Source organism: Camelus bactrianus, chromosome 13, assembly GCF_048773025.1.
Source record: "Camelus bactrianus isolate YW-2024 breed Bactrian camel chromosome 13, ASM4877302v1, whole genome shotgun sequence".
NCBI classification, from domain to species: Eukaryota; Metazoa; Chordata; class Mammalia; order Artiodactyla; family Camelidae; genus Camelus; species Camelus bactrianus.
Window position 1 is genome coordinate 23,747,768 of NC_133551.1, and position 26,427 is coordinate 23,774,194.

A 26,427-nucleotide genomic window follows, 5' to 3' on the forward strand; every position below is an offset into this window, starting at 1 on the left:
TTACAAAGCATTAAGGACACCCTCCAACGGCAACCACAGGCAGTGGGGGTAAGCTTATAGGGGCAGGAGCCAGTAGGTACCTATAAGGCTACTTTGTTTAGGCAGAAGGTGCCATGTTCACATCTCACATCTTCCTTCTTTGATGACCTCTGCCTCTCTTTAGCTCCTCTAACCATCTACTCCCCAAAGTAGCCTTTTAAAAAAATGTTTGTGCTGGCTTTTTTTTTTTTACTTGACATATAGTCAGTTTACAATGTTGTGTTAGTTTCTGACGTGGCTCAGTTATACATACATCTATATTCCTTTTCATTATAAGCTATTACAAGGTACTGGATATAGCTCCATGTGCTAGACACTAGGACCTTGTTGTCTATTTTATATATAGTAGTTAGTATATACAAATTCTGAACTCCCAATTTACCTCTCTGCCCCCTCCCCGTTCCCCCTGGTAACCACAAGCTTGTTCTCTATGTCTGTGAGTCTGCTTCTGTTTTGTAAATAAGTTCATTTGTGTCATTTTTTTAGATTCCACACGTAAGTGATATCATGTGATTTTTTTTTCTTTCTCTCTCTGGCTTATTTCACTTAATATGACAGTCTCCAGGTCCACCCATACTGCTGCAAATGGCATTATTTTAGTCTTTTTTATGGTTGAGTAGTATTCCATTGCATATATAAATATGTGTGTGTGTGTGTATGTGTGTATCACAACTTCTTTTTCCATGCGTCTGTTGATGGACACTTAGGTTGCTTCCATATGTGAACTATCATAAATAGTGCTGCTATGAACATTGGGGCGCATGTATCTTTTCAAATTAGGGCTTCCTCCGGATATGTGCCCAGGAGTGGGAGTCAAAGCAGGCTTGAGTCCTCAGTCTCAGGATCTAAGCTATTGAGCTAGAACCCTTTTTTGTCTCCACTGGGGTGGCTCTTGGTCTTTCAGGTCAGGAAACTCTGATAGTATATAGAACATTTGACTTCTGTAGCAATTCACAAGAGTTACTGGAAAAGGAATTTGTAATTGTTAAAACCACCAAGGGGCTTGGGAATCAGACAGATTTGTATTTGAATCCTGCTTTTTCCACTTAGGAGCTTCAGGCAAAATAATTAACTTCTCTGTGTCTTAGTTTGTCTTATGAAATGGAGGTGAAAACCTACTCCTGAGAGTAGAGGTGAGGGTTAAATGAGATAATGAGCAGTTAGTAAGTGCTCCATAAAAGACTGAGCAGAGCATTTAGTAAGTCCCCAATAAAAATGCTACCACTTTGAAGAATTTTTTCTCTTTTTTTCCTTCCTTTATACTCCAAACATTTGTTGAACTGCTCTTTGCTTGTAAGAATGCAGAAAAATAAAATAGGTATACAATATGAAGTAGAGAAGCTCATGATCAAATAGAAAAGGCCACCACAGGTCCATGAGTGAGTGTAAAACAGAGGGTATGCCCAGGCAGCATGGGCCCCCAGTGGTGGGAGTCACCAGCACACCTGGGAACTTGAAGGAAAGTAGGGTTTGAAGTAAATATTGAAGGATGAGTAGGAGTCTGTCAGGTAGACAGGATGGAAACACATTCTCATGAGAGGGATACTGCAAGATTTGGTTTTGCTAGAGTTTAGGGTAGCAGAGGTGGAGAAAGTGGTCACAGTGAGGCTGTTGAAGGGTGCTGGGGACAGATGATGAAGGGCCTTGAATGTTACGTGAAGGAGATTGGACTCTGACATGCTTGTGGGCCTTTGTGATGTGTGGGAAAGCAGAATGCCATTCATGAGAGGACACCCTTCCCACCTGTAAGTGTGACTGAGCTAGCACTGAGCTCCACAGAGAGAGCCCAGTCACCATGGATGTGCCCAACCCTTCACTTATCTGTGAGAAACCTGAGGCCAGACAGCAAATCACCCAGCAAACAACATGACAAAGCAAAAACAGGACTAGGAAGAGCTCATTTGAATTCAGCGCCTTAAACTCCCTCCACACCAAGGCCTTTTCATGTCAATCCAGGCTTCTTCACTGAGCCCTGCACTCTCCCTGCTGGATGCAAGTACAAGTTCCAGCACACTTCCTGGAGTAATCACATCTTTCCCACCTGCTGAATGTCAGGACTGTGTGCTGGGAGCAAGGATAGGGGTTTTCCAAGGAGGAAATCCACCAATTGCAATCTCTTGATGCAGAAACAAAATCCAAACCCAAAACTTCTTTCTTTCCCTCCAACTTGCAATCTAGGGGCTGTTTTACAACTGGAAACCAAGGCATCACAATGTAGCTGCTTCCTGTTTTTCATTACCTTACCCTCAGCCACCAGCCAGCCCTTCCTTCCCTAGGGCTTAGCAGGAAGCATACCAGCCTAAACAGGAGTGAGTGTTTGTGTGTGTGTGTGTGTTTGTGTGTGTTTTCGGATCTCAGGTGCCTAGAGAAACCGTGCCGCAGAACAACAGAGCATGGGCCGCGGTCTCCTCCCCCATCTGGGCCCAGAAAAAGGGCTGGAAGCTTAACCTCACTTCCAGCTTCCCCAAGCTCCGTTCCAGCAGCGCCAGGGCTTCCCCAGAACCTGAGCGCTCGCCTTCCCCGCAGCCTTAGCAACCGCGAGGCTGTGGATACCGCGGGCGGGTGGGGGCCGGGAGGCTGCGCGCAGCTCAGGCGCCCCGCGCACGGGCGACCGCAGTGCGGAGCCACCCCGCGAGCGCGACTGTCGCGGCGTCAGCGTGCACGGGCCCCACGCACCCACCCTCCGCACCTGCCGCGGGTCCAAAAGGGATCCTGCAAAAATGAGCTATTCTCACCCCGCTGGGTAAGTGACAACTGGAGCTTTTCCACGCCGCGGCAGGTGGCGGCTTCAGCCAGCAGCCCCGCCGCCCCCCCTCCCGCTGCGGAGGGAAGGGGCGAGGCGGGGAGAGAGGTGGGGCTGGAGAGAGGAGAAAAATAATCCGGATTCTGGGTTACAGCAAGAATGGCAGAATTCCCAGGTTTCCAATCTCCTCCCTCCCTTTCCTCACTTCTTTCACCGACGTTCGCCCTCTTTGAAAGCTTCACTCTGAAAGGATTAAAAAAAAATGGTTGTGAAAAACGCATGCATTAAGCAGGGATGTTAGCTGGGATCAAGAGGCTCCTGTTGCTGTGGAACATGTGTTGAAATGCAAAAGTAGAGGTCACCAAAATAGGCATTCATTTGGAGAATTGGGGCTTAGAGATAAATTCTCACTCTGGCGTCTTGCATCCAAATGAGGTGTGAGTTGATTTAACATTGAGGGAGGTTTCAGGGGGAGAGGGGTGCCCCTTATTTCAGGATTTTTATCTGCCCAATCTCGAAAGGATCATAGGATCATAGTGGGTATTTTAAAAGTATTGTGACCCTGGGAGGTGATGTGACGCAGGAGGGAAAGCAGAAGCTGTGTGTCTGCGTGTTTACACAGGAGCTCCCGTCCCTTCGGGCAGGGTGACTCCGCAGAAGACATATTTTGGCAATTATTCGATCTATTTTAGAAAGTTAACACAGTCATTATGATTGTTTAAAAACAAAAACAAAACAACAGCAAAAAACAACCCCTAAACGGTCTGGGTCCTTTTATTGGAAGAGAGAATATCCAATTTCCTTCAGAATTAAACAATGTAATGCATATTATATGGTTTTTTATTATGATACATCGAGTAAGCAGATAATATCCTGGTTGATCTTGCAACTGATTTGAAGATGCTTTCCTTTTTAATTGAATTTATTGCACATTTTCAAGAGCAGCAAATTAGCAGAGGACAACATATTTAAGATAATTCGGAGTTTTGTGATGTCTGAAATACCCCATTAGTCGTTGGGCTTTGGATTTATAGTCAAGCTTAAAGATTTTACTTTTAATGAATTTTCTGAGTGCAAGACATAAATGAAATGTTTGAAAAAACTAAAGGCATGTAAGGGTGCCATATTGGAAGTCAGTTTGAGAACTTTTTGGAAAATGAGATAGCTGTGCCTAGACCAGCTTCTCATTTTATCTCAAATTGAATTTATTTTAGGTACTTTAATGCTTTGATGCTGATCTTCTGTGCAGTTTTAGTTGCTGTGGGTCAGTGGGATGTAAATGGCACTGTGTTTCTGCAGCTGCTGTTTGCAGTATGTCTACTTTCAGGAAAATGAATGTGTCAGTCATGGTTGTCTTCCTATGTTTTTCAAGTTTTTGGCTAAGTTAGAATCTGATTAGACCATTTAATCATCTATTTTCAAATGTGGAAAAACCTGTAGCTGCTTATTAAATTGTGCATGATTAAGATTTCAGAAACTGAAGTGAAATTCTTTTGAAGCTCCATTGGTTCCAAGCACATGGAAAAAAAAGGAAAAGGTGCCATGTAATGAAAGAGTATGCTTCATGGTACTCTGCAAGGAAGACAAGAAGATGCAATGATAATCTTGCACGAAAATTGTAGGCACTGTATCTCATTCATTTTTGTGCCCCCTCTGCCTAGGACAGTGTCTTGTGTACAGGAATGCTCAACAAACGGTAATCTCATACCGGGCATGCAGTCTAGAGGTGGGTGGATTCACAAAAGAAAACCCTATTAGAGCTAAACATTTATCAAGTGCTCGCCCTGTGGCAGGCTCAAGTCTGTTGTTTTACAAGGAATGCCTACCTCATTACTCTTCCCACCCACTCCACGAGGCAGATTCTGGTCACCCTTACTTTCACAGATGAGGAAACTGAGGATGGAGAAGTTTCCAGAGGTTTCACGGATAAGGAATTTCAAGGAATCAGGGCTGGAATAAAGAGCCAAGGAGCGTCTGGCTGCAGAGCGTGTGTGGTTCACCCTTACTCTGCACTGCCTCTCATGGGCTACATCTGAGAGGTGTGGGGGCCTTGAGCACGTAGAAATTTTTATCCAGATCAGACCAACCTCTGACAGATGATACCTGTACGTCGCTATCTAGTATTTTGATATATAAGTAGGAAATAATTTTGTGATAGTGTCTATATGTATTTTTTTGTTTTTAGTTCATCAAAAATAAATGAAAACGATAAACATAATTATAACAACTCTAAATGCCTCAAAATTCACCCAAGAAAAAAAATTTTCAAATTGCTCATTTTGCCTCAAAATAAGTAATCATTATTTTTCTTGTCTTTGCTACCATTTGGAGATAATAAAAGTTTCAGTAGCAAATAAAAGGGTGCATTAAAGCTGAGGAAGCTTTCTCATCACTACTGAAGCAGTTCGTATTTATTACATTTTAAGAACAAAGTGGTAATAAAGTGCAATTGTACAACAAAACAGAAATTTTAAATCCTTAAAGTTCCACCAATCAGTGTGGGATGCCCTGATTCTTTCTCTAGGTGCTTCCTTTGAATTCCGCTGCTTCCTTAATTACATACAGCATGAAACACTTGACGTAAAGATTGCAAAGGGCCCGTGCTGACTTTGTTCAAATAAAGTTTGGAGTAAATAAAAATGGTCTTAAAAACTTCTGCCAAAGATTATAATAGAGACTTAGATTCTGAGCTGCATTGTAATTTGGGGGAAGTCAGCTATAAAATACCGTGTCTGGCACTGACATCTCTAATGAAATTGTTTTAGAGTGGAAAATTTCAGTTGATAGACCCTCTGGTTTGCTAAATCTCATCCTGAGTCGCTGTTTGTTGGTGTGGGTGTTTGGGGGTTGTGCACTAGTCCTCGAGGTGAAATGGGGATTTTATACCCCTCAGTCATGCATGAGGATTAAATGATACGGCTCTTTGGAGTCCTCCAAAGGCTCGTCACTCAACCCACGTGCAGTTGGCTCCCTGTGTGAAAGATGCACTTGGCTCTAAGTAGAGATAGTCACACTCATCTGTAAATTTGCTTTGAGGAACTGGAAGAATGGGAGCATTATAGTTTATGACGAGAAGAAAGGCAGGAGATGTTGTACGTTTGGAAAGATTGTTCCAAAGTTTAGAAAACTTTTTTTTTTTGGTTTAGACTTATTAATTTATGCTTTTTAATGTAAAGAAGTCTTTCTGTAGTGACAGAGCATACTGAAATGTGGTATAGAAAGAATGATCACATCCTTAGCACTCCCTGATAACTCAGTCCTTTTTTCATCAAAGGCAGAGTACAAAATGCTGGAAGTAAAATTGTCAATATCTGGATAGTGGATAGGTGTATCCCAAAGTGACAAAAAATGATAAACCCGCCACATCATTTACAGTTGGAATGTTCATTGCACTTTGTCTCTGCCGTCTTCTTTTTTTAATCCAACATGGTATTTTTTATTCTATTTTTTAAAAACCGAAATATAATAACATATAACATTGTATTAGTTGCAAGTGTACAACATAATGATTTGATATTTGTATATGCTGCAAAATAAACACTACACATACCAAGTGATCTCACTTATATGTGGACTCTAAAACAACAACAATAACAAAATGAACCCACAGATGCAGAGAACAAATTGGTAGTGGCTAGGGGTGGGGATGGGGGTTTGAAGAATGGATGGAGGAGGTCAGAAGGTACAAACTTCTAGTTATAGAATAAATAAATCATGATGGTGTAATGTATATCATGGTGACAATAGTTAATAATACTGTATTTTAAATTTAAAGGTGGCTAAGGGAATAGATCTTAAAAATTCTCATTTCTCTCTCTCTCTCACATGCACACACAGTTTGTAACTATTTGTGATGAATATTAATTAGACTTACAGTGTCTGCCTTCTTAGCAAACAGTGTAGTACTTTGTATGTATGCATAGTAACATTTGAGTTTGTTGCTCACCACTCACTCTTACGACTAAAAGTATTTGTAACACAGAATTTTAGACGTGGATTCATTAAATATTTGAATTCGAATTGAGTAGTTTCTATTCCCCAAACTATTAAATATGAACAATTTTACTTCAACAAGTAAATTGTTTCTGGTTAACTAAGAATTGAATATTCTCATTTGCCTTGACGTGATCAAAACTTTGATCATTTTGTTAGAGTCTGCTTTTTTTTTTTTTTTTAATAGATGGGATGTCTTCTCTTATTCCTTTACTTAACAAACCTGCTAAGTAGATGGGAATGGAAAGGAATTTGTTAGACAATGTCACTCAATTCTTTGGATTTTCCCACAGTTATACGCCAATAATCACACAGTGATCTATCACCAAAAAATGTTTTCAATGATCTTTCAAACGACAACTCAGTTAGGTCCTCCTTCAACTATGTTGGAAGCAGAGGACTGGAAGCAACTTGCATATCTGTTGCCCAGTCATGTAAACCACTTTATTGTGTCAACATCCACACAATCCTTCACATTATCCCCTTGTTTCACAGGTGCTTTTCTAAGTTCAATATTCCCTAATAAGACACCAGATGGTAAGACATGTGCCTTTCTTTTGTGAAAATAGAAAGATGCTTGTGAAATGGAAAGGAGGGCGGTGTAGATCAACATGACTTGGAAGTGCATTTTAAGCAGACCAGTTTTAGGAGAGTACAGAGAAAACTGATTCCCTTAAAACAATCCTTACCTGGGTTTTGGGGTATCCCAGGGGTAGGTATATCCTAGTTCATAAACCTTTAGTTTACAAAACAGGGTTCTGTCAAATGCAGGCTGCCCTAGCAGTCCACACTTCCTTTCTCCCAGTCTCTGCTGAAGAAAATCATCTCTAACTGTAAGAACTAGAGATTCCCCAACTTATTTTGATGATTTCTCTATTAATCTTTATTAATTTGAAGTTAATATACAATTAATTATGTATTATACATAATATAATTAACAATAACAATGTCAAGTTAATAACTATTAAAAGTTTTTCAGGGAGATAAAAAAACAAAACTTGTCTGATCCAATTTTCAATTATAAAATCAGCTTCAAATAATCTTGACCTGGAGTGTTTATGTGTTTTCAAGACTCTAAGTTTCCAGGGGTACCCTTTCCAATGAAAACTTCAGATTCCGGAATATAATAATCTTTTAAACTTTAGTTGTTAATTTTGGTACAGACCAAGAGAAGTAGTATACAGAAGATTGAATTTTTGGATCTTTCTCTCGAAAGTCTTACTCAGTTCCCCCATGCAAATAATTGAAAATTGTGTATGCTTTGGAATGACTCCATAAATGTCCATCAGTTTAAAATAAACTGTTAACTTAGGTGAGGGTAAAATTTGTGAAAAAGAAAAAAAATTAGGGTTCCACATTCATTTTGGTTTGCAAGTGTTTTTTGTCACTTCTCTAAACTTGAAATCTCAAATGATATACTATGACTATGATTTACATTTTTAAAAAAAGGACAAAGAACAAGGATAGTTGAATCATTCAGAGTCAAATCCTTGGCACTATAAAAAAATAATGAAAAGATGCACATTTATGCTTTCAGTTAAACTAAGGCAAATGTATGTACTTATCTCATAAACTTATTTTTTTAAGTGATCTGTTACTGCTCCTGATTGCATTGAACAAGACTTGGGTGGTGCTCTCAAAAGAGAATTGTTTGAGTGTATAGACATTGTATTTTGATTTTGCTTTAGTTCCTTGCTTTGGCCTAGCTCCATGGTTCTCAAACTTAAGCATACAAGAAATTACTGAATAGTGTGGTATACACAAAACCATGTATATTGTACTCTATGAATTAAACTAATGATTTTTAAGGATACTTTTTACTGTATAGTACATTTGCATCTCGTGAAGACTGCAAAATCAACCCAGATGTAAGATAGTATTCCACCGTACCTTGGTTTCCAGCTGAGCAGAAGCCACTTGGTTCTTTCACTAACCAGAAGCTCAAAATCACTCCTTTTGCAGGGATCCCAATTAGGGAACACATCCTTCACTGACAACATCATTGCTGCGAATTGTTGTATCGGAAAATATATTTGGATTAAAGTAATTCACCTCAGAGCTTGCCTTTCTGGATTAATGTCTTTCTGGAGAAAAGAAGAAAAGATGTGACAAGTTCAGTAGACACAGCTTGAAAAATCGTGCCTTAGCAGAGATTCTGTCGGTGTTAGGATTAAAGTTTTTTCAGAATTGTTGTCAAATCATTGCTTTTAGAGTGAGCCACAGGAAACCTAGCTTAAAAGTGAGAAACATTTCGAAGTGTAGATGTGTCGATCTGGATTCCTGAATAATTCCTGGCTCTCTGGTGAGTTGCCTCTCACTGTCTTGTCTCCTGGCCATTCTGTATGGTTAACTCTTTCATGATCTATGGGCAGGTTACTGTGCGGTGCAATTTCTTCTTCTGCCCCGTGCTCTGGGGGCTGTCTTTGGAGAGTTTCATCCTCCTCTCCTCACTCATCCCAACTGCCTGCCTAGATGTGGTGGGATCCAGAAGGTATCTATTCCCTTTTCTGATGGGTCATCAGTGATCCTTACCTGCTTGGCAGCACAGATCATTCAAAGTGCAGCAGCTTGAGTTTCTTTGTGTCCAGGAAACATGTTCTTTGTTACTTTTGTCTCAGTTCATGTTATATAGTTAAATTGGGCCCCCTTCTGGTTATACTTGTGTTTTGGTCTGAACTGTGTCTCTCCTCCTTTCCCCCAAATTCATGTGTTGACGTCCTCACATCCAGTGCTTCAGACGTGGCTGTATTTAGAGATCGGGTCTTTAAAGAGTTCATTAAAGTTAAATGAGGTCAGTGGGGTTGGGCCCTAATCCAATATGACTGGTGTCCTTATAAGGAGAAGAGACTGGGACACAGACATGTACATACAGAGAGAAGACTGTGAGGAGGAACAGGGAGAAGATGGCGATCTGTAAGCCAGAGAGAGGGGCTGGACCAGATTCCTCGCTCATGGCCCTTGGAAGATACCAGCCCTGATGACAGCTTGACGCTGGACGGCCAGCCTCCAGCACCGTGAGACAGTGCGTCTCCATTTATGCCAGCCAGCCTGCAGTACTTCGTTTCTGCAGCCCTAGCACATAACACAGCCTGTTTGCAACTCCTGGTGCTTTTTTTTTTCAACTTGGCCTTGGTGAAGCCAAAGATGATTTTTAAGAGAAATGCAGAGTCACTGAAAATAAATGATGTAACAATATGAGGGCCATAGGGAGTGGAGATTGGAAGCCAGAAGTTCAAAAGGGAGATAAAAATCAAAGCAAACAGAAGATATGATTAAAAGACTAGTGAGGAGAAATAATTAAGGCTATAAGTCAATGATCTCTACTGCTAAGCACTGAGCTTTTCTTTTGTTAGGTCTGATTAGTAATCAAATTACTCCCCACTTCTCAGTGTCTGACTTGGGATAGAAAACTGAACATTCTGAGCTGGTGATCCATTTTTCTGTGACTGTTGTTATTTTCTTATAATAGTAATAAACATTTATAAATTAATGAAAATTCTTAGGGCAAAATATTGAAGCAAGGGAAGACACAGCAGGGAACTAAACAGACAGTATAAATTGCACATAGTAGTTACGAAACAGCATTAAAAACTAAGTATTTTAAATTGAATTGAATCATAATGTTTTATAGTGGCAGTTAATTTGACATTCTCAATTTGCCACGGATTGTAATATTTCATATTTGTGAATATTACGTGGCTCTCATTTTAAGAAGTTGTCTCTTCTCATAGCTTGCTCCAGGATATTTACAATAATATTGTTTCTGTTGTTTAGATTCAAATAAGAATAATCTGCTTTAAATTAGAATAATAGATGGGAATCTCAAATCTCTGGGTATTAGCAACACGAGAGATTTCTTATCATCCTCCTTGTAATTATCTGTATTTTGAAAATTTTCTACTTGGAGCAAAAACATTTGAAAAGGAAAATAAAAATCGCTTGAAGTCCTACCACCCATAAATAATCGTAGTTAGCATTTTGGTCATTTTCTTTCTTCTCCGTCGTCCTGTGGATGATTCCTGTTTTTAACGCTATACTGGAAAAGCTCTGCTGTTTGAAAAGCTGTGTCTAAAACTTACTGTACTGTTTTAAAGTTACACCAGCAGGAACCCTGCAGGTAGGCACTTCCCTCTTGGCATCCCCTTATAAACCGCAGGCTCCTTGTGGGTGCACACCACCCCTCTCTACATCTTTTGCTTGTCCATGTATCCCCAGGACTTAGCTCAGTAATTGCTGACGTATGTCACTTATTTGAGTGATCACTGATGATAAATCCCAAAAGTACATTTGCTGATTCATTCAGTTAATATTTACTGAGTGCCTACTATGTGCTAGTCACTGAGTTACCATATTCAGCACTTACTCTGTTCAGAAATTCACCTGAGTTCTTGAAAAAACCTAGATAGTGTGATTTTAAAAAAAGGTTTAAAAGTCACTGAACTTTATTGAGTTTTGCCATCCACTGGCAGCAGGGTGCTTAGTAGGTTTCAGTCAGGAGTATGTTCAGCCAAACAAACAGAGGCTTAAACCATAGCAACGCGTATTATTTATTTCACAAGCAGTCTGGAGGTGAGTGATTCTATTTTACTGTAATATCAGAGTCCTCATCTCTAGCCTTCTTGGTCTTTTCCTTACTGTAGTGAGATGATCACCCTAGAGTCACACACGATATCTTTATAAAACCATCCCAAACAGAAAGGAAAAAAGATGGATGAAAAAAGGACTTTTTTTTTAATGAGGGAGGAAACATTTCCAGAACTTTTCAGTAGACTTTCCTTTAAATCTTGTTGCCCAGAACATGCCTCGTTACAAGAGAGAGTGGGAAAGAATAGATTTGACTGTCCTAACTTCTGCGGGAGACAGGCAGGGGAGAAGGGTTTGGGACTGGCTTCCGGTAGCCAGTCAGCAGTGTCCAGCTCAGAGCTTTAGTGATGAGCTGTCTGGCTCCAGATGTAGACAGTCCGTCTTTGGATTTGCCACATAGCTGCTGTGTGAGCCTATATCCATTCTCTGTCATCTTTCTGATTCTTGTTGTTTTGTTTTTTTCTCCTTGTGGAAAATATGTCAGCTTTGTAGGTTGTTGTGATGCTTGAATGAAATATTCAAAGCGTCTAGCACAGCGCCTGGCATGGTAGTTAAGTGACTGGTGACTTAGGTAGAACACACATGAGTAAGCCCAGATTTCTGTAGGAGAACTTCCATACCTAATCCTTTGCTAGATGTAGAGTTGGATTAATTAGACAAGGCATCCTGGAGAGATTAATTTTGGAGAAGAGTTTTGAAAGAGGGGAGAAACTTAAAATAATATATTTGGGCACATTTAAAAAAAATAAGTACTCTCTAAAAACATAGTATTGTAATCACAATCATCATGAATAAGAGAAGGCAACAACATAGCAGCATTGCTTGTTTATTTAGTTGACATGGTCTTAGGAGCAGGCAAGGATGTTGTAACAACAAGCAAAAGCTGGCCTGCCCTGAGAAGTCAATAGCTCAAATTTTTGCTTTTGTCTTTAACTTCCATTTACTCTCTCTTGCTCATTTTTTGGAACCTCAGATACAACGCCAAGTGTACACATTATGGTTTTTCTTTTTAACTGGAAGATCTTTGCCTTCAATTCTAATTCAGAAATTAATTTCAGATGTATTTCTGTTCATCTCCAAAACCTGAGTTTGAATACTCTCCTTGAAATTGGAATCTTTGTCTTGAACAGCCAGGAGATGACTATTTCACCACAATTCATGGGGATTTACATAAGGTTATCACTGTTAAATTCTTTCCTACAAATTCTCCTTTTCCCTCAGTCCAACTTGAGACTTAGAGTTTGACCTTGGCTGGAATCTTTCAGAATTGACAGCAAACTTAGGGAGTGGGTGGGGCTGATCTCAGGCTGCAGTTTGAAGTTTCAGTCCTTGGTTGAGGATTTTGACTCAAGGAACTAAAAATGATGTCTGAAGTTTCGAGACCAAATGCGAGAGTGAGGAGCATGAACCGGATCCCAAAGTCCTATGACAGGCAGCAGGGGAGCTCAAGGAGAAAGCTAGGAGACGGGACCCAAGGCGGGTAGGAAATTGCAGTGGGGAGTGTGGGCAGAAGGCTAGGGAATTTCAAAGGGGACGCGAACAAGGGCTTGACGTGTCTGCAGGGTTGGAGCTGTTTGAAGATTGTCCTTATTTCTTGTGTTCTTCTAAATGAAAAAAAATGATATTTCAAAAGGAAAATCAATGTTTCATTTAAAAAATATGAGATAAGCATGCTCCAGTAGAGAGAGGAACATTTTTGGAGTCAGATACAGGTTTGAATTTCAGTTGAGCCTTATGTGTACTTACAAAAGTTAATTTCCCTGTGTCTCACTTTCCTCTTTCAAAAAATGGGGCCAATAAATACCTCCTTTGAGGAATATTGGCACATATTAGAGACTCAATGAATGGTAACTACTTACTTTGATCTTTGTGCAAAGCATGTTGCTTGAGTCTTTTTTTGTTTGTTTTTTCTCTAGTTTTATTTTTTCCAGCCTTATTGAGATATAATTGACAACACTGTGTAAGTTTAAGATGTACAATGGTGATGATTTTATATATGTAAATGTTATGAAATGATTACTACAATAAGGTTAGTTAACACATCCTTAAGTCTTTAGAATTTAATCTTTAAAGTACATCAACCAAAATACATAAAATATACAGCTCAAAATAAGCAGAGATAGTCTAATTGGGAGGGAAGATGAAGAATGTATTTCTAGTCCATAAGTCACTTTCTTATTCAATTAAATGAATTTATTGCAAATGGTAACCGGTTCTTAAATTCATGAATTTTCACAATGAAAATTAGCACTGACCCACCTATTCATAACCCCCAAAATGAGGTTGCCCCTTTAAAGAAACCATGATCTGGACAACTGAGAATTCCAATAAAAATGGAAACTATGACCCAGAGCATTTATACTTCTCCAGAATATCCACTTTTCTTGTCTAATTCAAGAATTCAGGACAAACTGAGGAAACTGCATCATTACTTTGACATTGACAAATGTTAGAAGGACTGGTGAAATGTTATGGGTACTTTTTTTAAATGATTGATCATTTAAAATTTAGTTAACCTCCTTAACTTTTGACCAGATGTCCTCACTATTTTAATTCTCACTACCACACATAAGAATTACATTTTAGGAGAATGAAAACGTTTTTAAAGAGGTTAATTGTATTAACCTTTCCCACCCAACACACATGGTAGTTTTATTGGTGTCCCCCTCTTTAGTGGCTGGGTTATTTGCTTTTGTTTTTAAAGTGGGCTCTTAACATCTGTAAGAGACTGTATTCCAAGATCAAGTATAAATAGTGATCAGGTTTCTAAGTCAAGACAATGCATTAAAGCCTACTTGACTTACCATATATAATCGCCTTAATCGATGACTTAGTGCAGAACGCGACTCTCTTTGGTTGTACTAATTCTATGGTAAATAATGAACAAGTTTCAACTAGAATACCAGGAATTCATGCTCTCTCTCTGGGACATTTTGCATATGATGTTCCCACTTCTTATATGAGTCTGGATAGCACCTCTGGCCCATCATCCCCCATCCACGTTTTACTCCCTCCCTCAACACTTAACTTGTCATTCGAGACGCAGTTCAGATTTCAGTTCTTCTGGGATACCCATCCTCTGTGGGCCTAGTTCACTTATTTGTGAAATGGGGCTAAAATCTGACAAATAGGGTGTTTTGAAGGTTGAATGAGAGCACACATGCTGTGCATGATAAATGGTAGCTGCTATGATGGTAGCACTTCAGGCTGTCCTGCCATTTCTGACGTGCCTCATTTTACTGCCCTTCACCCTTACTGCGTTTCAAGGATGTTGTGCTTTTTACAAATTGAAGGTTTGTAGCAACTCTTTGTGGATCAACTTCATTGACATCATTTTTCCAACAACATTTGCTCACTTCATCTGTCTATGTCACGTTTTGGTAATTCTTGCCATATTTTAATAATAATAATAATAATAATAATAATAATAATAATAATTATAATTATTATTATTATTATTATTATACTTGTTATTGTGATCTGTGATCAGTGATTTTTGATGTTACTATTGTAATTGTTTTCAGGTACCAGGAACTGGCCCATTTTAGATGATAAATGTTGTGTGTGTTCCAACTGCTGTACCGATCAGCCTTCCCCTACCTCCCTCCCTCTTCTTGGGCCTTCCTATTCCTTGAGACACAGCAATGTTGAAAGTTGACCAATTAATAACCCTACAGTGGCCTCTAAATGTTCAAGTGAAAGGGAGAGTCTCATATCTCCCACTTTAAATCAAAAGCCAGAAATGACTGAGCTTAGTGAGAAAGGTAGGTCAAAAGCTGAGATGGGCTGAAGCTAGGCGTCTTGTACCAAACAGTTAACCAAGTTGTGAATGCAGAGGACAAATTCTTGAAGGAAATCAAAAATGCTCCTCCAGTGAACACATGAATGGTAAGAAAGTGAATCAGCCTTATTGCCGACATGGAGAGTTTTAGTGGTCTGAATAGAAGATCAAACCAAATACAACAATCCTTTCAGCCAAAGCCTAATCCAGAGCAAGGTTCTAACTCTCTTCACTTATATGAAGATTGAGAGGTAAAGAAGCTGCAGAAGAAAAGTCTGAAGCTTGCAGAGGTTGGTTCATGAGGTTTAGGGAAGGAAGTCGTCTCCATAACATAAAAATACAAGCTGAAGCAAGTGCTGCTGTGGAAGCTGCAGCAAGTTCTCCAGATCTAGCTGAGGTCCTCCATGAAGGTGACTACACCAAACAATGGGTTTTCAATGTAGAGAAAATAGCTTTGTATTGGAAGAAGATGCCATCTAGGACTTCCATAGCTGGAGTGGAGAAGTCAATGCCTGGCTTCAAAGCTTCAAAGGATAGGCCAGCTCTCTTGTAAGGGGCTAATGCAGCTGGTGACTTTCAGTTGAAGCCAGTGCTCATTTACCATTCGGAGGATCCTAGGGCCCTTAAGAATTATGCAAAATCTACTCTGCATGTGCTCTGTAAATGGAACAACAAAGCCCGGGTGTTAGCACATCTGTTTACAACATGGTTTACTGAATATTTTAAGCCCACTGTTGAGACTGCTCAGAAAAAAGACTCCTTTCAAAATATGACTATTCTCAGACAGTGCACCTGGTCACCCAAGAGCTCCTGAGTGACCAAGATGGAGATGTACAATGAGATTCCTGTTGTTTTCATGCCTGCTAACACAACCTCCATTCTGCAGTCCATGGATCAAGGGATAATTTTGTCTTTCAAGTCTTATCATTGAAGAAATACATTTTGTAAGGCTACAGCTGCCACAGATAGTGATTCCTCTGATGAATCTGGGCAAAGGCAGTTGAAAACCTCTGGAAAGAATTCACCATTCTAGATGCGGTTAAAAACATTCATGATTCATGGGAAGAGGTCAAAATATCAACATGAACAGGAGTTTGGAAGAAGTTGATTCCAACCCTTGTGGATGGCGTTGAGGAGTTCAAGACTTCAGTGGAGGAAGTAACTGCAGATGAGGTGGAAACAGCAAGAAAACTGGAATTAGATGTGGAGTCTGAAGATGTGCCTGAATTGCTGCGATCTCATGATAAAATTTTAATGGATGAAGAGTTGCTTTTTATGTATGAGCAAAGAAAGTGGTTTCTTGAGATGGAATCTATTCCTGGTGAAGATGCTGTGAAGATTGTTCACAAGAAAGGATGTAGATTAGTACATAAACAATTGATAAAGAAGTGGCAAGTTTTGAGGGGAATGACTCCAATTTTAAAAGAAGTTCTGTGGGCAAAATGCTATCAAACAGCATCGCATACTGCAGAGAAACTGCTCATGAAAGAAAGAGTCAATAGATGTGGCAAACTTCTTTGTTGCAGCAGCCACCCCAACCTTCAGCAACCACCACCCTGCAGTCAGCAGCTATTGACATCAAAGCAAGACCCTCCACCAGCCAAAAGATTATGATTCTCTGAAGGCTCAGATTATGGTTAACATATTTTTTAACAATAAAGTATCTTTAATTAAGACATTATTTTTTTTATATAATGCTATTGCACACTAACAGACTACAGTCTAGTGTAAACACAACTTTTTTATGCACTGAGAAAGCAAAAAATTCCTGCGGTTCACTTTATTACGACATTTGCTTTGTTGCAACATTTGCCTTATTACAGTGATCTGGAACCAAACCTGCAATCTCTGAGGTATGCCTGTATTTCTTCAGTTGGATTTTAAGTACTTCAAGGGTAGGAACTTTGTAACCTTTCAATAGTACAGGACCTATTACCTAATAAGCACTTTATATTTCTTGTATCAAATAATTGTATGAATCTCCTCCATGTTTGGTATTAGTGTGGTTAAAGCAAGTAAGATCTTTATGAAATATTGAAGGATCTTTATGAAAAGTATTCCCTGTTCTCCAAAGTTACCTCTTTGACTTGGGTTTCTGATTCTTATATAAGTAGACTAACATGGAGGGTTTTCACATCCTCTCTGAAAGACTGCAGTTTTCTGATTTGTTAATGCAAAACGGATATTGACAACTAGAAAAGAATTTGAGGATCTTCAAAAGGAACAATATTTACTTATTCTCATAATTCAAAAAATAGGTTCCATTTTTCTGTGTAGCTGGAACACCAGACCTTAGAGAGTAGGACAAATTTAATGCCCTCATGGAGTTTATAATCTAGAAAAAAGACAATTAAGGAACCTGGCTTTCTAACTTTAAAAAGATAGTGTTCAGGTTTATGTGAGCCTCTTCCTAAGAGGATGACTAACCACTTTTTGAGGAACTAATAGGGAGAAATAGATTTTAAGTGTAGCCTCCTTGAGGAAGGTTTTCTTCCAATGGGGGAGGTTAAATATAAGGAAAAAGTACTTACAGTGGATGTCTTTAAGAAGTAGTTAGTTTTGAACTTATTTATAAAATGGAAAGAGACTCATAAACATAGAAAACAAACTTATGGTTACCAGGGGAAAAGGGGGAAGAAAGGGATAAATTAGGAGTTTGGGATTGGCTGATACAAACTGCTATGTACAGAATAGATAAACAACAAGGTCCTACTGTATAGCACAGGGAGCTATATTCAATGGCTTGTAGTAACCTGCAATGAAAAAGAAAATGAAAAAGAATATGTATGTGTATATATATGTATATATACATGTATAAACTGAATCACTATGCTGTACACCAGAAAGTAATACAACATTGTAAGTCAACTATATTTCAATTAAAAAAATTATAAGTAAATAAATAAGTTTCAGACAATTGGGGAAAAAAATTAGTTAGTTTTACCCCATACCATTATTTCAGTTTGGGTTTAAAGTGATGATGGGAGGAAGGTATACACTCAATGATAACTTCTCATATTCATTGAGCATTTACTATGTGCTAGGTAAATTGCTAAATGCTTCATATATATTGACCCGTTCAATGCCCTAAATGAGTTTCTGAAGTAGCACTATATATTTCCATTTTCAGAGGAAGATATAAAGCACAGGGAAGTTAAGTACCTTGCCCCTGATTGCCAATCTGCTAAATACTAGTTAAGATTCATACTCAGGAAACCAGACTAGAGAGGTCAAACTCTCAACTACCACACTCTGCCTCTTCAAGACACAGCAGGAGCATTTTGGTGTTAAAAGGGGAGTTAGAATAATCTGGTTGTACCATTTCCCTGCTTAAAACCCTTCACTGCTTGTCACAAAACCACCCAGTCCCAGGAGCATGGGCACACCATCTTACAGGCTCCTCCTTTTATTTTTAAACAATTTCCCTTTTACTGAGCCAAAATATCCTCCCTGAACTTTAACTCAGCATTTGTGATGCTCCTGACTCCTTAGCATCTTTCACAGCTCTACCATTTATTTACCTGTCATCCTGTGCGTCTTTTCTTCTCCAGGCTGGGCTCCGAGGGACCTTTGTACCTCGTAGAACACAGTTCAGTTTAGCGATTAAAGCAGAACAGTCCCTGATCTGAATCCTGAATCTGCCGTTCACTGGTTGTGAGGTAGTTGTCTAACTACTCCATGTCTCAGTTTACTCATCCATGAAACGGGAGAATAATAGCACTTTGCATGGTTGTTTTGAGAGTTAAAATATATAGTGCATGTTATATAGAGTGTTTAACCACAAAAAAAGTAAGTGATCAATACTGGCTGGTCTCCTTTCTTCCGAATAACCTCACTCTCTCCCTTAGTCCAGATGTCGTTTTTCTATTAATGAACATTTTTTTTAAGTGGCCACATTTTCTTTTTTTGTTCAAAGATGTAGAATTCTTAAGTCTTCAGAGAGAAGCATGGAGGCTTAACCCAGCTCTTACAGAGAACTAGTCAACCTTAGGGTGTCCCAGGCACGCTGACTCCCCACGCCCCGCTCTCCTACTGCCTCACTTGTGAACATTGCAAAACTGTCCTGCCAGCAGTCAGCATCATTTGGAGACTAGTTTTGTTTTTACTAGTCACTCCAAACCATCATATTAAGGCCATAAATAAAATAATACTATGGTTCTCATCTGGCTGCATCATTAGAATAAACTGAGAGAAATTGTAAATCAATATTTAGCATAATTGCTGAGATCTGGCAGGTTTGGATGCAAATAAAAAAGAATGGAGAATGTAATATAAAACCATTTATACGGTATCAGTTCAATCACCCTCTATAAAGTGGCAGGCAGCAGAGACTCATGGTTTAATTTTAGTTGGCAAAGAGTTTTCTTATAAAGGGCTGGAAAATAATCGACCCTTATGTCAATTGCTCTTCTGTATTGGTCTTTCTTCTAGTTTCCTCAAAAGGTTTTTTTTTCCCCCTGCTTCCCTGGAAACTTCTTCTTCTAATGCAATTTTGTAGCACACTGCAAAGGCACTTATTTGACAACAAAACTAACACTGTCAGCAAGATCATCCACCCTAAGCATTCTACATTAAAGAAAGCCCAAATACCGAAAGCAGGCTTTTGAATCTCTTTTGTTATAGACTGTTTTTGGTTATTATCCTGAAGCAGAAGAAATGTGATTCTTAACACAATGTTTTTTTTAAAGGATATGTGTCAAGGAACTGGGCTAATGTATTTTCTTTCTATTAGCTGATTGATTGATTGATATAGCAAATTTTGGCTGAGTGTTTACTGTGGGCTTGGCTCCATACTACAACTTGTGAGAGGGATACAGGGAAGAATCTTACATGAATCTAAACAGTAATTAAACGTGGATAAAGAAAATTCTGGTTGAAGGCAGTGAGACGAAGACCCTAAGAAAGGGATGGGTACAATTCTATGAGAATTCCTGTGATATTCACCATCTTCTGTGTGACGCCTTTGATCTGGATTTGTTACTGAGTCCAAACTTCTTCTGCTAGCCTCAGGACAGGGCAATAAATCGGGAGAAGTGTTGGGGCAAGGAATAACAGCTTTATTTAGAAAGCCAGCAGATCAAGAAGATGGCAGACTAATGTCCTGGAGAACCATCTTACTCAAGTCGGAATTCAGGCTCCTTTTGTACTATAAAGGGGAAGAGGGTGTAGTTGGTTGTTGCAGACTTTTTGGTGTTGGAATCCTTTGTTCTTGCAGCTATCCGTGTGGGTTGGGTCATGGTGTCCCTGTAAACCTCCAACAAGACATATGTTATTTTCTATTCTGCAACTTCTTATCTTTATATGAATGGGAAAGTGTTATACCCTTAAAGGTCAGAGCCTTGAGAATAGCCTATCCTGTCTATTTCAGGATCTAGGCAACATTTTTTTACAAAAGGTGCAGAACCAGCATGACTAAGCACAGGAAACAGAGCACAGGATTAGAGCTAAAGGAACAGATCTAATATGGAGTCAGATTTGTTCTTGCCTACTACAAGTCTACTGATGAATTATGCCTACTTTTAGAACCTCAGTTTCCTGAATATAAAATGAGGGAGTCGGCTAGACCTTTCCACGTGTGAATTTCTATAAGCCAGTGATGTGACAGCTCCAGGTAAATGTGTTTCCAGAGTAGTAAATAGAGATCATCCACTTCAGGAAACAGTCACAACATTTTACTTCATGGTGATAATTGTAGAGGAGAGAAGACTGAATTCTCCAGGGTCATGCATCTTTTAAAGTGTAGAGTTAGAATTTGACCTCAAACCTTCTAGCTCCAAATCCCATCCTTTTAAAATCTCATCAAATTTACTTTGGGCAGGAGGTGTTTGATCAAGATTTATTTGCCTTAAATAATTACAGGAAAATCATTACACCTCTCAGGCGTCAAGGTGTCTGGTCACATATTTCCTAAATCCTCTTAACTCAAATAACAGACATGAGTTTTTAGTGATAAAAAGCTAAATAGTTTACTTTTGCTTTATTTTTCTGGTTTTTGGCGCTGCTTTTGGATATTTTATTTGGGGAATTTGTTCAATTTAGATTTTGTTAACTTTGCTAAGACTTGCTGAGATTCAAAATCTTAAACATGGTTGGATGGCTTGTATGTGATGAGTTTCTTCATGGAGTGGGAATTCAGTGGCTTCTTGCAAATCTTTTCTGATGGACACAGTAAGAGAGGCATTTGAGTCAGTGGATGGAGTTCCGATACTTGTGAACTAGAACATAAAAGCAATCAAGCCACAGTATCCTGTGATTTTTTTAACTTGCTTTTCCACTACAAGCACTTATACGTTGAGGTGCAGAAATATTTATCTGGCTAGAAGCCTACCCAGACAGTGGAGATTTGATGTAGGCCCTCCTTAAACACTATCAGACTCTACAAATTGCAGATTTGGTGACCTCTGAAATGCTAACACCTCTCAATTAGGCTTTTCAAGTTTTGTGAAAAAAATGGTGCTGATTCACCTAAGTCTCACTTGATTCTGTTGAGTGTAAAATGGTGTAATCAGTTTCTTCAGATTGGTAGGTGAGTTGAACCTTTCCATTTGTGGTAATGTAAAGAGATAAATTGCATAACAGAAGCATACTTCTGTATGTGAATTTATATAATGAATCATTTTATTTATCCCATATGACATATCTTGTCACTTATTCCTAACTTTAGTTAGTGGTGTGCTGGTAAACTGGCTTTTCAGAAAGAAAAAAGAGCCCTGATTTGTAGTGTTTGCCCATTTCTGTGGTGTAAATACTCCCATGATGGCCAAATTTCCAGCTAACAATGGCTTGCAAAGTTCCTGAAAATTTTAACAGTTATCTCATGAGAGCCAGTATGAACAGGCTCCAACACACCACTATTAGTGCTTTTTAAGTACACTTCTATATGCTTTCTAATTGTTTTATGCAGAAAATCCTTCTCTCCAACCTCATTTAGAGGCTCTTAATGGTAGGAACCCTGCCATAGTCCTATATATGCTTTCTTTTTTCTCTTCGCCAGATGTGTCTATATATGTATAGTAATAAACAAGCATGGTAATCTATTTCATTAATACTAAGATGATTTTTTCACATTACTGAAATCATTTGCAAGTTACAACCAATGGTATGGTATAGAGTAATGGGTAAAACTTTCTTCTTTCTTAGTGTTCTATATAATAATTATTTCAATTTAATGAAATATGTTAAGTGCTGAATAAATGGTTTTTAACATGAATATAATTACATCCTTCGGGCTAATCTGTCTTTTCACATATTAGATTCACTAAAGCACATTACCTCTATATTATCCTTATGAAGAAAAAATGTAAATTGTTTGAAATGCTCCTTGGTGTACCTCTTATTCTTTTGTCTTAGTGCTTACATTTGGCACATCAAAATTAGATCAGCAAAGTAGGCTCCAACTTGTTTTGTACATCCTGGTGTGGTGCCAAGAAATGCCTCCCTCCATCTGGGAAGTGCATTTTTTGAAAGTGGGGATCACTGGCATGATCAATCACTGGACAGTGTAATCATAGCCTGGTTGCTGTCACATTCCGTGCCCAATGTTTCTGCTCCCTCCTATTTGGTGTATAGGAAAACTTGGTGTTAGGCAGAATACTGGCCCCTAAAAGATGCCCATGTCTTAATCCTCAGACATGTGAATATTCTTCTTAAAATAAGATTATTCGGGATTAATCTGGGTGGACCTGAAGTAAGTAAGCACAGGTGTCCCCTGAGTGGGATAGAGGGAGACAGAGGAGCCAGAATCACAGACAGAATCATGAGAAATTCTTGACTGGCTTTGGCAATAGAAGGGGGTCAGGAGCCAAGGAATGTGGGTGGGGAATGTGAGCAGCCTCTAGAAGGTGGGAAAGGAAAGCTTAGAACCTCCAGAAGGATGCAGCCTTGCTGATACCTTAATTTTAACCCAGTGAGTCCTATATTGGACTTCTGACATCCAGAACTGTAAGATAATAAATTTGCGTTGTTTTAATTTACTAGCATGTGATAGTTTGGTACAGCAGCAATAGTAAACTGATACAAATTTTTTCATTAATTCAGATGGGCTAAGTCACAACTTGAGCTAAATAAAACCTGCGGTGCTGTGCTAAAAACATTCTTTATGTTCTCTCTGAACAAGTTTGCTGGGAAATTTGTAGTGTTGTCACTGAAGGCAAGTTTGTGTGCCTGCTGTACCGTGAGGCCAAACAAACTGAAACATTGGAGTCTGGAGCAGAGAAAGGTTTATTGCAGGGCCGATCAAGGGGGACAGGGTGGCTCCTGCCCAAGAAAACTCCGAATTCCCTGAAGGGTTTCAGCAAAGCATACTTAAGGTCCAGGTGAGGGAAAGGCGTTGCAGGGCACATGATCAGCTCATGCACAGTTCTCTGATTGGTTGATGTTGAGGTCACAGGGCATCAACACTATCAACCCCTAGGCACCAGAAAGTCTGGATCATCAAGTAGTTAATTTCTTCCCTTTGGTGGTTTTTAGCATCTGAAAAACTCAGGAAATATACATGAGATACTATTATCTGGGTACTTCAGAGGGGAGCTACAGCAGAGGGTATAGGGGAGGGATCTGACCCTGGAAGACCCCACAGGGTCCTGCTCAGTTACAGTGTAAAATATATCACAGAAATATATATGTGTAAGAGACTAAGATGATTTAAAGATTTCATTGCATTGTTTTTATGCTAATTATATGGCTAATTATAAATTAAAGTTACATATTTGTTAATTTTCATCTGAATAATTTTTATTTAAAGTTTTCCTACCTCCATACTAGAAACTGGTAGAGCTGCATCTCTCTGTGAATATTTAATGATTCACATTTTTCCATTATTATACTTAGCATCCTGGCCCCACCTTAGCAAGCCCTTATGAATGTTTCACTGTGATTTTGTATATATTATCAGGAACAAGATTTAGGTAACATAATCTTTGGCCAGGGACATGTGTGAATGAAAAATACTGCAAACCATATCAGTGAACAAAGAATTCTGAAGCCATCAAGTCATCAGTGGCTGCTGCCACCCCCCAGTGAAGACCAGCCTGCAGCCTGGCCTCTGCAGCCACTCACAATGGTGCACTCTGAGGGAACTCAGAATAAGAAAGGACAGCATGCTGGCCCTAGATAGCTGGGTGCTTGTCGAAGGAATGAATTCAATGAGCCCAAATGTTTGCTTCCTCCCATCCACAGAAAAGTGCTAAATTCTTTAATTTGAGATGTCCGGTTTTCTTTAGTTAACAAGTAATCTTTTAATGTACCTGGTCTTTGTTGTAAAGCTCCTATATATCCCAGCTCCTCCCCTACCTCTTCTGAGCAGTCCCTCAGAGCGATCTGAGAGGCTGTCATCCAGGGTTCGAAGGGGCTAGAGTCATAAAAAAATGTCTGCCAAATAAAACATAATTCTCAACTTTTAGGCTGTGCATTTATTTCAGTCAACACATGACAACCTAAGTCTTGTTTTCCTCTTGCTCAAAAATAGAGACAGTTATGCCTTCTGTTATGGCCTCATGTTTGTGTGTTGAAATCACAGATCCCAGTATAATGGTATTTGGAAAAGGGGCTTTTGGGAAACAGACCATGAGGTTGAGACCTTGTGTTGGGATCAGTCCCCTTATAAGAAGAGACGTCAGAGAGGTTGCCTCTCCCCTTCTGTCTGCCATGTGAACACGTGAGAAGATGGGGCCGTCTGTAAACCAGGAAGAGGGTCTTCAACAAGCCCCCGACCATGCTGGCACCCTGATCTCAGACTTCCAGCCTCCAGAACTGTGAGAAATAAATGCTTGTTGTTTAAGCCACCCAGTCTATTCTGTTACAAAGCCTGAACAGACTAAGGCAGAAATTGGTACCAAGAAACAGGGTGCTGCTATAATAAATACCAAAAAAATGTGGGAGCAGCTTTGGAACGGGTAATGGGCAGAGGATGGACAAGTTTTAAGATGTCAGATCTTTTTTCCCAGCTTTATTGAGACATACTTGACATACAGCGTTGTGCAAGTTTAAGGTGTACAATGGGATGATTCAATACACGTATATACAGCAAAGTGATTTCCATAGTAAGTTTAGTTAATGCTTCCATCACCTCAAATAATTACCAATTCTTTTGTGGTGAGATCATTTAAGATCTGCTTTCTTAACAACATACAAGTATGCAATACAGTATTGTTAACTGAAGTCACTGTGTTGTACGTTAGTTTCCCAGAACTTACCCATCTTATAATCAGAAGTTTGTACCTTTTGATCAACATCTCCTCATTTCTCCCGCCCCTGAGCCCTTGGCAACCACCATTCTATTCTCTGTTTCTATGCTTAGAATTTTTAGATTCCACATACAAATGGGATCATACAATGTTTGTCTTTCACAATCTGACTTATTTCACTTGGCAGAATGCCTTCAAGGTCCATGCATGTCATAAATGGCATGATTTCCTCATTTTTTGTGGCTGAATAATATTCCTCTGTGTGTGGTGTGTGTATTTTGTGTGCATCACATTTTCTTTACCCATTTATCTGTTGGATACTTAAGTTGTCTCTGTGTCTTGGTTACTGTGAATAGTACTGCAGTGAACATGGGGGTACAGATACTTTTATTGAGATAGTGATTCTATTTCTTTTGAATATGTACCCAGAAGCAGGATGCTTGATCACATGGGAGTTCCATTTTAAAGTTTTTGAGAAACCTCCATACTGTTTTCCATAGTGGCTGCACTAATTTTCATTCCTACCAACAATGCCTAAGGATTTCCTTTGCTCTACATCCTTGGCAAGACATGTTCCCTCATGTCTTTTTGATAATAGCCATCCTAATGGGTGTGAGGGAATACTTCATTGTGGTTTTGATTTGCATTTTCCTGATAGCTGATAATGCTAAGCACCTTTTCATGTAGCTGTTGACCATTTGTGTATCTTCTTTGGAAAAATGTCTGTTCAGGTCCTCTATCCATTTCTAATATGATTATATACCTTTTTGATTTTTGTTTTGTTCTTATTTTTGCTATTGAGTTGTATGAATTCTTTATGTATTTAGGATACTAACCCCTTATCAGATATATGGTTTGAAAGTATTTTCTCCTGAAGGGACTTATAAAGGTGATGCTGGGGAGGACTCGTAGAAAAGAGAACTGGAGAGGGAACATCTTCTTACACAGTACACCCTGTACAGAACATTGATAGAAATCTAGAGGGTAAGGACCATTCATCAAGTCTCAGACAGAAATGAAGAATATGCTACTGGCAACTGGAGGAAGCTGATCCTTGGTACAGAGTGGCAAAGCACTTGGCTGAATCGTGTTAGGTTTTAGTA

At 39.1% G+C, this 26,427-nt stretch overlaps 1 protein-coding gene across 7 annotated transcripts in view; it reads left to right on the plus strand.

Moving 5' to 3' along the window:
- The first annotated feature begins 2,431 nt into the window (after positions 1-2,431).
- ERICH3 (glutamate rich 3) overlaps positions 2,432-26,427 on the plus strand; it is a 104,104-nt gene continuing 80,108 nt past the window's right edge. For 6 of the 7 annotated variants that reach the window (XM_074376234.1, XM_074376236.1, XM_074376239.1 and 3 more), the window contains exon 1: positions 2,433-2,782. In XM_074376234.1, coding sequence (XP_074232335.1) covers positions 2,760-2,782 — 23 coding nt within the window. In that variant the 5' untranslated portion in view covers positions 2,433-2,759. Of the gene's footprint in view, positions 2,783-26,427 lie in introns of all 7 variants that reach the window. The other variant, XM_074376235.1, reaches the window with a different exon arrangement.